The 12,448-nt window shown below is 42.8% G+C and overlaps 1 protein-coding gene across 3 annotated transcripts in view; it reads left to right on the forward strand.

Moving 5' to 3' along the window:
* The window catches only part of LOC108269067 (cytosolic carboxypeptidase 4), a 100,625-nt gene that overhangs the window by 55,186 nt on the left and 32,991 nt on the right, over positions 1-12,448 (forward strand). For all 3 annotated transcript variants that reach the window (XM_053682269.1, XM_053682270.1, XM_053682271.1), the window contains one exon: positions 403-583. In XM_053682269.1, coding sequence (XP_053538244.1) covers positions 403-583 — 181 coding nt within the window. The remainder of the gene's footprint in view (positions 1-402; positions 584-12,448) is intronic.

Consider the following 12,448-nt stretch of genomic DNA (forward strand, 5'->3'; position numbering starts at 1 on the left):
AGAGTAGATTTAGGAGTAGAAATCAACAGGAACAAATAGAGGAATAAACAAACAAACAAACAAACAAACAAACAAACAAACAAATTCAGGTCTCGTATGTCACCTATTCAGCATCCTCTCTGTAATTTCCATGGATTATTAAAATCAGCCTTTTTTCATGCTTGTAAATGTTAGCATGTGTTCATTGCCTTTTGGGCGCTGCAGTGTACAAAAACACTCGCTGACCTTTGACCCTGTGCATCTGAAACACCTTTTAGTCCTGCTGTTTTTCTTTCTTTCTCTCTCTCAAATATGTCTCAGATTTTTGAAAAAAAGAACTGAACTTTAGCTCATAAACACTGTGTGGTAATTTGACATGTTTTGCTCGTGTGCGTGTGTGTGTGTGTGTGTGTGTGTGTGTAGGGAACAGGCCGTGTGTGTTCCTGACAGCGAGGGTGCATCCCGGTGAGTGTAACTCCAGCTGGGTGATGAAGGGAACGCTGGAGTTCCTGTGCAGCGACGACGCCGTGGCCGAGAGTCTGAGAGAAACGTTCATCTTCAAAATCATCCCCATGCTCAACCCTGACGGAGTGATACACGGCAAGTAGGTACACGCACACACACACACACACACACACACACACACACACACACGCAATGTATTAACTGAGTTTTTCACCAGCGTCTAGACCACCGCCTTTAAAAACATTAGATTAGACATGTTGCCAAATGTAATAACATAAATAACATACAACAACAACATAAAAAAAATAGGCGTCTCGTATATCACCGGTAAACAGTATCACTGCATTAACAGCCCTAGTTGTAATTATGACACTAATCACGGGTTTAATTGAAGAAAATGGCTTCCACACTCGTTATTCAGCAGTAGAACAGCACCTGACCCAGCGCGCTCTGTTAGCGTACATTTTATTACAAAACTCAACGAAGCCACACGATACTAAATCGTAGTGTGTGTGTGTGTGTGTGTGTGTGTGTGTGTGTACAGGATGTAGGAGAAAATATTATACTTTTAATTCACTCTTTTGATTCGAGTCTGTAGTTCCGTCTTGAGTTAATCTGAATACGACCCTATAGCTTTAAAACCTGTGAACGTTACTAAGAGATAGAACTGATTCTTATTAAAAATGTGCTTTAAACACCGATTAAATCAAATTCCCTAAACACGAAGAACACACTGCCTCTGTGCTGTTCTGTGTATGAAACTCTATCTCATTGTTATTTGTGTTTTCTGCTCTAAGGAATAGTGTAACTGTGTGTGTGTGTGTGTGTGTGTGTGTGTGTGTGTGTGTGTGTGTGTGTGTGTGTATAAGTATGTGATGAGTCTTAGCTTCCCAGAGAGATCTCTGGAGTAATTCAGTCTCTCACAGAGATTGGAAAAAAGACACAACCTTCCAGTATGTTCCAGTTTTTTATCGGTCGGAGATTGGACTGCGGGATGCGACGCTGCGATGCGAGTGGATGTGACTCGTGAATAACACTCGATGTAGGGGGAAAAAAAGAGAAAGGGAGAGAAACAAGACGTGAGAGCGCAAGTAACAGCGTGGACGTGTTAACATCCGATATCTTGTTTACTCCTCATGGCCATTTATTATATAATTAGAATACAACATCTAATCTCATAAACTGTACGCAGAATAATTCCGTTACTCAGTTATTCGCAGCCAGGGGGCGCTGCAGATACCCACGGAAAATGCTTCACTAAAAAAAAAAAAACCCGATTCATTTCATTTGCAATCTCTATATATAGATAAGCAACAACAACAACAACAACAACAACAATAATTAACATTTAAAACAGTGCTGTAGATAATAATAATAATAATAATAATAATAGAAACATAAACAAATGAACAAATAGTAGCAAAAATAACATAATTAAATTTTAAAAGTCAATAAATAATAGCAGGGAGAGAAAGAAAAATATAATAATATAAAATCTAAAATAAAACGTATGAAAAAGTGTGTCTGCAATGTGTTATTGCAGACAATGTTATTAATATAATAATATATTGATGTTTTTTTGATTACACAATCGATACAATAAATGTATTTGTTTATTTTTTTAAAATATTTTTTTTTAAAAAGTAACGATTTCAAACATGAAGTGAAAAACTGTTTTTGTCATTATTCCGAATATATTTTATTCTAAGAAATGATATTACAACATCCAGGATACCTCAGAAAGGTGTAGTGTGACCACATGTCTGACGATACTGATATCATATCGACATGAGGTCATCGCCAGCCCAGGGCTCATCATCCACACTGCTCACGCTAAGTCGTCCACTGAGGATGGTTCCTCCTCTTACGTCCCAGAACATGTACCTGCTGTTTTCAGATCATTTCCCTACCTCAAGAGCAGCAACGCATCCTGACCCGAAGCGTCCTCGTTCTCTGTATGGACAGCCCCTCCCGCTTCCTTCCTGCTGCTTGTGTAAGCGGAGCGTCGAGGTGATTGGACGAGCGAAGCCGGAGCGCTCTTCGTGCCAAACGAAACACCGTTGTACTCTTTAACCGCTGAAAGGGAATACGCAGAGGTTGAGCTGTATTAAAATGTTTTGATGCATGGGGGCGGTGTGCACCGTGACACTGACATATTGTGCTGGCCCCATGGGCTGCTGGGATACGCAGCAGTGATGGATGGATCTCAGCTTGCACACTTCATCATTCTACAGGAATAACAGTGACCACAGCCAGCTTAGCCCAGCCAAACACACTCCTCTGTCACTCCCTCTTTCTTTTTCTCTCCGTCTCTCTATCTCCTTCGGAAGAAAGCCTCGAGGTGTCAAACCTACCAAGGCTCCAGGGCTCTGCTTAATTCCGCCTTCTGATTGGTCAGAAAGGCGTCGGTTAATTATCCATAACAACTGCAAATCACAACTCGCCTTTGAAAAAGATACGTGGTCGTTTCTATGGTAACCGCTCATTCACCGGGATTCGTACGTCATAACGTGTTCTGTAAGAGGATGTTTATTAACATTTATGGAAGGAGTCTCCAGTGTCAGCCCTTTGTAAACAAAGCTGTAACGCCTTCAGGACAGAGACAGAGTTTACGCTTTCTAATTTTATGTTGTGTTTTTTTGTTTTTGTTTTGTTTTATTAACGTGAAGAGAAAGAGGGGAGAAAAGATATATAGCGTAGCATATATATATATACAGTAGCTATAAATGGATAAAAAGTATAGCGCATGATCATTGGTATAAGAGGAGTAAAACACTTTCACTTATAGGTGGCTAGAGTAACTCCACTTCATGAGTACTAGCAAGAACTTGATGCTTTTATGTGCAAACTTCAAAGAGAACCCTATAACTGCGTTTTTCTGGTCCGACTAAACACCAGGTAATTATTATTCCCAGCCAGTTGCTGTTCTCTGGCATTCCCTCTTCCTGTCTTTCTCACTTTCCATCATTGCTGAGAGCCAGAATAGCCGACACGCCAACGCTGGCATCCAGAAGCACATACGCGCGCCATGTTCCTGCTTTATTATTATATTCTATCCTCTCAGACGCCAGACGTTTCTTCCCATCGATTCATGAAGCGTGAACGTCAGCATCGTGCTGCGTTCTGGATTAAAACTGTTGCATGGTATTAAAAACCATTTAGCGTGTTTTCCCTGAACGTCTTTTTCTGACTCGCGTTCAGCCTCTGTGTTTCCGGCTCAGCCGTCGTTCTCCTCCCCCCCTTCGTCTCAGCGTCTGGTCTCGAAGGTGTCGAAGAGGCAAACGCTAGTCGTAACGAATAACTGCGGTGCAGTAAAAGACGAGATATACGGTACGATGCGGGTCTTCGAGGTTACCGTAGCCGTGAGATGCAGACGCTTTCCGTCTCCACCGCTCATCTCTGATGAATCGTACTTCTGACCTCTGTTCTATCTCCTTCTCTCAAGCGCGTCTTTAACGTGTTCAGTCGGTCGTAAAATGGAGGACGTCCGCCGGGGCACGGATCTATCTCGCGGTTATCGCTGTTTTATGTGCTTGCTTTTTCTCTCTCATTCACCACAAGAATGGCGTCTAGAGATTGTTCATTCAAATGTGTTCTTTTGTCATTTAGTCCTCGCTCTGACCTTGGGAAAGATAAGGCACGATGGAGACTAAACGTCAAAGCCATTGAAGCCAGGATGGGACGTAATCAACCCAGTCTTATTAAAAAAAAAAAAAACGTTCATGCGCAACTTATTTGCGGCGTCTTGTCCGATCCGAACTGGATTTAATGTACGCGGGGTCCTGGGGTAATTTCTTATTTAACAGATGCTCAATTACCTGCTGCTTTTCCGCCAATCTCAGAGCTCGTCTGATTCGCTCAGTTCTGCCTGTGTACACATATCCATGATTTCTATCTAGATGTCACCTCACGTTGGAAAAAAAAAGATGTTTGACTGCTGCTACTTGCCGTATTGAGTCTCGTGGTGCACGTATAAGTGCCCCTCCCCCAAATATCAAACACTTCCTGGGTCATGAGACAAAAGATGGACGCTTCTCATATACTTTGCGATTGTTTGATTGCGTTTCCTGGCTGGCTCGCCACAAACCGAAATCTCTTCTCGACTCCGCTCGGCTTCTGAACCGAACCGGCGTCCCGCTGATCACCTGATCCAATCCAAAGACAATGTCTCTCTTTTATCTCTGCCTTAAAGAAAACGAAGCTTGTCGTGTTACCCGGAAGCGTAAAACCGAAGACGTGGGAAAACTTCAAGTTACAGCTTTACCTCTGATTGTTACACAGCGCCGACACTGGAGACTCCTTCCGTACATGATAAATAAACGTACGGTCTCCTTACCGAAAGCGCAACCATGTAAACGGATATTTTTTTAATCTGTTTACGTGCAGCATCTGCCGTACAAGTCCCTGAGAACGAGCTGTTGCTATAGAAACGATAAGGTTAAGCCTGTGATCTGCAGCCGCACTACCGTCCAGTCAGAGCTGTCGCTATAGAGAATAACTCCACACCAGTCAACAGCACAGTGGTGTGTAAGAGCGATGAAGAGATGACGGTGTGTTTCCGCTGGAGCAAAATTCGCAATTCGAAGAAATCTGAAAGTAGAGATACGGGCTAGGGTATAAATCTTCACGCGCCGAGCGATGCATCACGATTAGTTTGTGGTATATGTTTTTCTACAGTTAATTTCTCTGGCTGACGAGAGCTCGTATTCTCCAGCCTGAGTTCTGGCAGCTCGTATCTGGCCATCAGAGGTGCAGGAGGGGGGTGAAGTGAGGGGGGAGGAGACTGGAGGCTGCTAGATTAAGCACAAAAAATGGCAGTTTCATCTGTGGTGTTTCCGCAGGGGAGCGCAGCGGCATCATTTCCTCCAGGACGATGATTGCTGCTCGGGCTTGCTCAGCCATGATGAGGTGTGGGGCGATGTCATAAATCCACTGTGCTCCATCAGATCCTTGCACCCTTCCCAAATCTCCCCACGTCCCCTTCAGCACTAAAAGGTGTTACCTTTGCAATCCGGTTTTTTTCTCCCAGAAAGACTCGGATGTATTCATCAGCACTATCCCCCTCGAGACCTCCATGTTCTTCAGTATCAATAATACACACCCCTTTATCATCTCTGCGGTAACGGCTTGATTTCACATACGGCTCCATGCGAATGCTGAAGGCTTGCAGTCAAAATGTTTGGTAACAAACCACAGAGATTTTCTGTATTGTGATGGACGTATTGGGAAGGTAACTAGAGGTGAAAGATGGTTAAAATTATTTCACCTTATTTAGACTTACACTATACTCACCTTACTATACTCACCTTACTATACTCACCTTACTATACGCACTGTACTATACCTGAACGGGGAATGACAGATACATAGGCCACGCCTCCTTTGCTTGAACTAACAGATATAGACCATGCCTCTTTTACTAGGACTGGCAGATACCTAGGCGACACCTTCTTCACCATTAATGATGGACACAGTAGCCACGCCTCCACACTTGTGGTTAAAGATATACAGGACACAACTCCTGAACTAGGACTGAAAAATACATAGTCCACGCCCACTTTACTAATACTGAAAGGTACATTTGTACCGCCCCTGTTTTACTAGGACTGACAGATTGGACAGTCACACCCCCTTGACTAAGACAAAGATTCAGAGGCCACACCTCCTTTAGTAAGTCATAGATTCAGAGGCCACACCTCCTTTAACAAAACAAAAAACAGAGGCCACACCTCCTTTAATACGAACAAGACACAGAAACCACACCTCCTTTAATACGAACAAGACACAGAGGCCACACCTCCTTTAATACGAACAAGACACAGAGGCCACACCTCCTTTAATACGAACAAGACACAGAGGCCACACCTCCTTTAATACGAACAAGACACAGAGGTCACACCTCCTTTAATACGAACAAGACACAGAGGCCACACCTCCTTTAATACGAACAAGACACAGAGGCCACACCTCCTTTAATACGAACAAGACACAGAGGCCACACCTCCTTTAATACGAACAAGACACAGAGGTCACACCTCCTTTAATACGAACAAGACACAGAGGCCACACCTCCTTTAATACGAACAAGACACAGAGGCCACACCTCCTTTAATACGAACAAGACACAGAGGCCACACCTCCTTTAATACGAACAAGACACAGAGGCCACACCTCCTTTAATACGAACAAGACACAGAGGCCACACCTCCTTTAATACGAACAAGACACAGAGGCCACACCTCCTTTAATACGAACAATACACAGAGGCCACACCTCCTTTAATACGAACAAGACACAGAGGCCACACCTCCTTTAATACGAACAAGACACAGAGGTCACACCTCCTTTAATACGAACAAGACACAGAGGCCACACCTCCTTTAATACGAACAAGACACAGAGGCCACACCTCCTTTAATACGAACAAGACACAGAGGCCACACCTCCTTTAATACGAACAAGACACAGAGGCCACACCTCCTTTAATACGAACAAGACACAGAGGCCACACCTCCTTTAATACGAACAAGACACAGAGGCCACACCTCCTTTAATACGAACGAATCTTAACAAATCTTTTCATATTAAATTGCGCGCTACACTTGTGACAAAATGCATTTAGAAACACAAAATGAAGCAGATAAAGAAGTTTATTTTTGATGCTGCTTATCACAATCGATCAGCATTTTCCTTTCAGCAGGCGAATAAACAGGAAACTATTTAAAATACAGGGGAATATTTACCAGCTCGGTGTTTTTTTCTCCCCGTGTCTTATTGCTCCATGAGCTCGCTGCTTGACCGCGCCTGTAATCATGACCGGAGATAAAGCTGGAGAGAGAGAGAGCGAGAGAGAGAGAGAGAGAGAGAGAGAGAGAGAGAGAGAGAGAGAGGGAGAGAGAGAGAGAGAGAGAGAGAGAGAGGGAGAGAGAGAGAGAGAGAGAGAGAGAGCGAGAGAGGGAGAGAGAGAGAGAGAGAGAGAGAGAGGGAGAGAGAGAGAGAGAGAGAGAGAGAGAGAGAGAGAGAGAGAGAGAGAGGGAGAGAGAGAGAGAGAGCGAGAGAGGGAGAGGGAGAGAGAGAGAGAGAGAGAGAGGGAGAGAGAGAGAGCGAGAGAGGGAGAGGGAGAGAGAGAGAGAGAGAGAGAGAGGGAGAGAGGGAGAGAGAGAGAGAGAGAGGGAGAGAGAGAGAGAGAGGGAGAGAGAGAGAGAGAGAGAGAGAGATGAACCAGAGCACCGGCATACGGAGTATCACAGGAAATTACAGAAACGCAGAGATTACAGGCTGAACTGACAGATACCACACGTTTCACGACAGATTCATTAACTAATGGCACCCTGCTGCTCATCACTGATAAGCAACCATGTTATCTCCCGGGCAGAAATGTCACGAGACAAAAAGCTAAAAGCTTGTATCTGTCCTCACGCACGCTTCACAACTGCTCCAAGTCACAGCGTTCGCCGGTTTCTCCGCCTACTGAGTTCTCTAACGTCGCATCAATAATGCACAGCGTTGTGATGCTCTTTATGACGAGTTACTGTTACCAAACTGTTTTATTCCTCTTCTATCACAGCAGTTTAACAACCATTACAATGTTTCAAAGATTAAAGATCACCATGACGTACTTTTTATCCATTTACAGTTACACTTAATGTTGTGTCGTTCCCTCAACCACCTCTCTTTTTTTTCGTTCTTGAAATTTACGACCAAAAAAAAAAAACAAACAAAAAAACCCCCTCACAGCTTGTCGTGTTACCGAGAAACCGCAAAAAAAAAGTCGGAAGACTTAAAGTTACAGCTTTACCTCTGACCGACACTGGAGACTCCTTCCATACGTGTTAAATAAACACATTTCTCCCTACAGAAAACGTTACCACATCAACCATTATTTCAACCTGTTTATTATTAGTGCGTCGTACACGTCCCTGTGAACGAGCTGTTGCTATAGAAACGTCGTAATGTATCAGAACGAACGCGTTAATATAAACCAGAAAACTAATCAACACCTTCTGACCAATCAGGATCCGGAACTCAGCAGCGCTGTGCTATACAGTACATTAATTACGTTGTCATTTGAAATGTTTTTAACATCTACGGCGTGACGTGAGAACCAAACCAAAAAGTGTTCGGTGATGGCGACATGTTCATATTTTAGATCGTTAATAAATCTTTAAATCAGCTTTAATTATAGCCTCCATTCTTATTGCACATGCCTGAATCATGCCTTTTTCTTAAACGTAGCAAAAAGTGGACAAAAAACCCCCACTCCAGTAGCCCCTGGACCGCCCCTCAGACCCCGGCGGTTCTCTCGGTTTCTCTCCGCAATAAAGAAGGCTCTAATAGGCGCGCGCTCAGGAACGAATTTGAATGAAATGCAATATTTTGGAGAGGAGAATAAACACGCATGGCAATTATTCAGCAGAGGTCTCGGACGGGTCTGAAAATGCGGCCTCGGTCTGAAAAAAAATAAAATACACGGACAAAAAATGTGCAAATGCATTCCGCTGTTGTGTTTGGGGAGGAATGTAAATCTGAGGAATGGAAATGTACCTGCTCAGGACGACCCTCATGACACTGGCTCGTTGCCCGAGCTCGCTCCGGCGTGCTCACTTCATATTTCATAAGCGCGCAGACACACCGTCGAGTGCTTCATATGAAACCTAGCCTCGTCTTTGCTTTAAATCATCCGAGCGACGGCGTTGACACGAGTCCTGTTTAAATCCTTCCGCTGAAATTGAAAAATAAATTCAACGTACATTAAAGCAGAACGCTTTAACTGAACCGTTTGGACAAAAAACAACTGAATGTACGCCACATTCATTTCAGAACAATGGTCATGAGCTGTGAGGCATCAAGAGGTCTTTCTGTCTTTAAATTATATTCACCGACGGAACCATGAACATTCTAAATTAAAAAATGAAAGAAATTATCCTATATACACAAGGATGTTCATTTTGTTTTAATTCTCTTGTGTATGTATATATATATATATATATATATATATATATATTCTCTTATATTGATATATTTTCACTCATCAGTTCATCTGTCCGATTATTTTCATGCTGAATCCTGGAGGAAAAAAGACATCGTTATATGATAGTACGTTTTCGTTGGTCTGAGGTGGAAATGCACGACGATTCAAAACTACTGTCTAATAAAGCGGGTAACTCAATCAGAAATCTTCAGCGCCGGCGTAATCCGGGATTATAAATTGTTGCTGGATTAAAAAACGAAAGGCCAAAACCGGGCATACGAGAATGATTCGAAAATGAAATAACGACACGTAGTTGTAATAAATAATGCGAAATACGAATAAATACATAAACAAACAAACACACAAATAAATAAAATACAGGTTTTCATTTGATTCAGCCTCGTCTTTACAAGAAGCAACATATTGCAGACGTTTGTGTTCGGACCCCAAATTAGAAAGATTTAAGAATTCGTCAGTGCTATAAATAGCCGTTGAATTGAATCGAATCGATTTCATTCACTCATCTTCAGTGAGCACTTTATCTGCGTCAGGGAGGAGGTGAATCCGGATCGTATCCCGGGAACGCCGGCGTGAGGTGGGAATACACCCTGCACCATTCACCACTCACACACTCAAATCCATCTATCACACCTGGGGCAATTTCTCCTAGCCAGGGTACCCCCCGGCGTGTTTTTGTGAGGCGGGAGGAAACTGGAGAACTCACAGGAACCCCACATGGGCATGGAGAGAACATGTGAAACTCCACGCAGCTGAGATGGAGCTGAGGAAGTTTAAGAACTACTGTAGTGTCTTTAGGGGACTTTAGGGGTTCTCTCCTGTTTGGTCTCTTTAAACAAATATCCATCAGACAGAATCTCAGCTTCTGTCAAAGTTTTCTCCCTCATCCTCAGTTAGCAGAATCCTCCCTTCCCTCTGCTGCCCTCAGCGCTCATTAAACAAACGAACCCAAGTCTCTGTAAAGCTGCTCTGTGACCGTATTTACAGTTAAAACCTCCGTATGAATGAAAGTGAGCTGAATTGAGTGGACGTGGATTCATATATAATGTGACGGGTTTGACAGTTTCCTGCCGTGTTCCGGTATTTATTTTCCGGTGGTGCCGTGACCCGGATCGACAACTCGGGACATCTGTCAGATCTGAGAGTTTCTTCACTGAAAAATGAGAGTGTTTTTTTTTTCTTTTTTTTGAACAGAGCAAAATCCACAGATACTGTTTGCTGGAAACTTGTTATTTGAGAATAAATTATTTAAAACAGAATATTTTCATGCTCTTACTGTAAACTGAGTGGGCTAACTACGACGAATATTTATCCATCAGTGTGTGGAATATGTCTGGCTCTGTCATTTCGTCTCTGAAGCGTGATGGACAGGTCAGAGCTCCGTTACCCTTCAGACACGTCCGGATTCTCGCTCGGGCAAAATAAGATCGAGTGCATATGTTTAAAAGATAAAGCCCTTGCTAACTGAAATTTACATTCTTGTCTGTGTTAAGCCCTATTTGGATGATATTCTTAATAAGTAGGTGGTTTAATCGAATGGAATTCTATTTGTGATTGCAGTCGAGTCAGAAACAGCCAAGATTGTGCATTCTATACCCGGTATCTAGAAAGATAACCTTTCACTTACCATGAAATGGCTTACAGAAACAACACCAAATGTACATCTTAATCAAGACTCCAGCAAATCATGTGCAAAACAAGTTTTTGCTATTTTTTTAAAATACTTTTTTTTTGTTGTGTGCTGGCTATCTAGGAAGCACTCACTCTTTGGTAGTAGGAGAACCAGGGAAGATCCAGCTAGGAATTTGCAGAACTAGGGAAACTACAGCTAGGAACTAGGATGGTTAGGGAAACTACAACTAGGAACTAGGAGAACCCAAGTATGTACTGAAATTTGAAATGGCAAACGATGCTTCTGTTGCTTGGCTGGCTTTATGGATCGATTGTGTTCCTAGAAGAGGTGTAGAAGAGGTTCTTAATTGTTGGAATGAAGCACAATGAACACACTCAAAATCCTGGAATATACATATTGTTGACATGGCGCTCTCACGACTTTCAAGACGTTTTTAGCAGGTTACATGCAGTTTAGCGATCATTAATCTGGATCTTCATATACACCGTTGCTGTTAACTACATCGGCCTCGTAGCTCCAGAGCAAAACTAAAGAAGAGAAGTTCAGGCATGATCATGTCTAGCATTTGTATTTCTTGCCCAACAGCTATTTTAAGGTGCCACTTATGACGGGATTGGTCCAAGGGAACATGGAAAGAAGAAATGCATTGAATTCCGTACTGCAACACAGGATTCCAGTCAAGAAGATAATAATGAAGAATTAATCAAACTTAACATATTTTCTTTTCTTTTGTAGCAGAGGAAAATTCAGCTCAGATGAACAATAGAGAAAGGAGAACTAGCTCCCAAAATATCTCAAACATCTGGGCACAGGGTCCTTTAGGAATGTGGATAAGACATGCCACTGCTGCAGTTGGCCATGAATCCAGAAATACTGTGTGTGGGAACGTACCTAGATAAAATATGCGAAAGCTGTACGAGTGTGTGTGATTGAACCCAGTCAGTGAGTAAGAAGTGACGTCTCAGTCTGCTGCTTTATAAGGTCCCGGAGTGAAATGCTGATCAGATGAGCACCAGCTGAAAGTGCAATGAAGACTTCAGATTAAACTGTCATCTCTAATATGATGGATTCACTTCGGCTCCTGGCCTTCAGATTTCGTGTTTCACTCTTAATGCTGCATCACGCTGATATACTGGGTTCTGGGAAGTAAAGCAGACGTAATGAAGGTAAAACCTTAATAAGGTAAAACCTTCATTATGACTATAATACCTGAATATAATAGTACAGCACGAAGAGCGTGTTTTACAATATATAACAATTTCAGCCAGCAGCATTTCACCATTTCAACTAACTGAAATTACTAGGTAGGAGGGGAACCAGGGAAGTTCCAGCTAGGAACTAGGAAAACTAGGGTAATTAAAGCTAGGAACTAGGGGAACCAG

Source organism: Ictalurus punctatus, chromosome 8, assembly GCF_001660625.3.
Source record: "Ictalurus punctatus breed USDA103 chromosome 8, Coco_2.0, whole genome shotgun sequence".
In the NCBI taxonomy this organism is placed as follows: domain Eukaryota; kingdom Metazoa; phylum Chordata; class Actinopteri; order Siluriformes; family Ictaluridae; genus Ictalurus; species Ictalurus punctatus.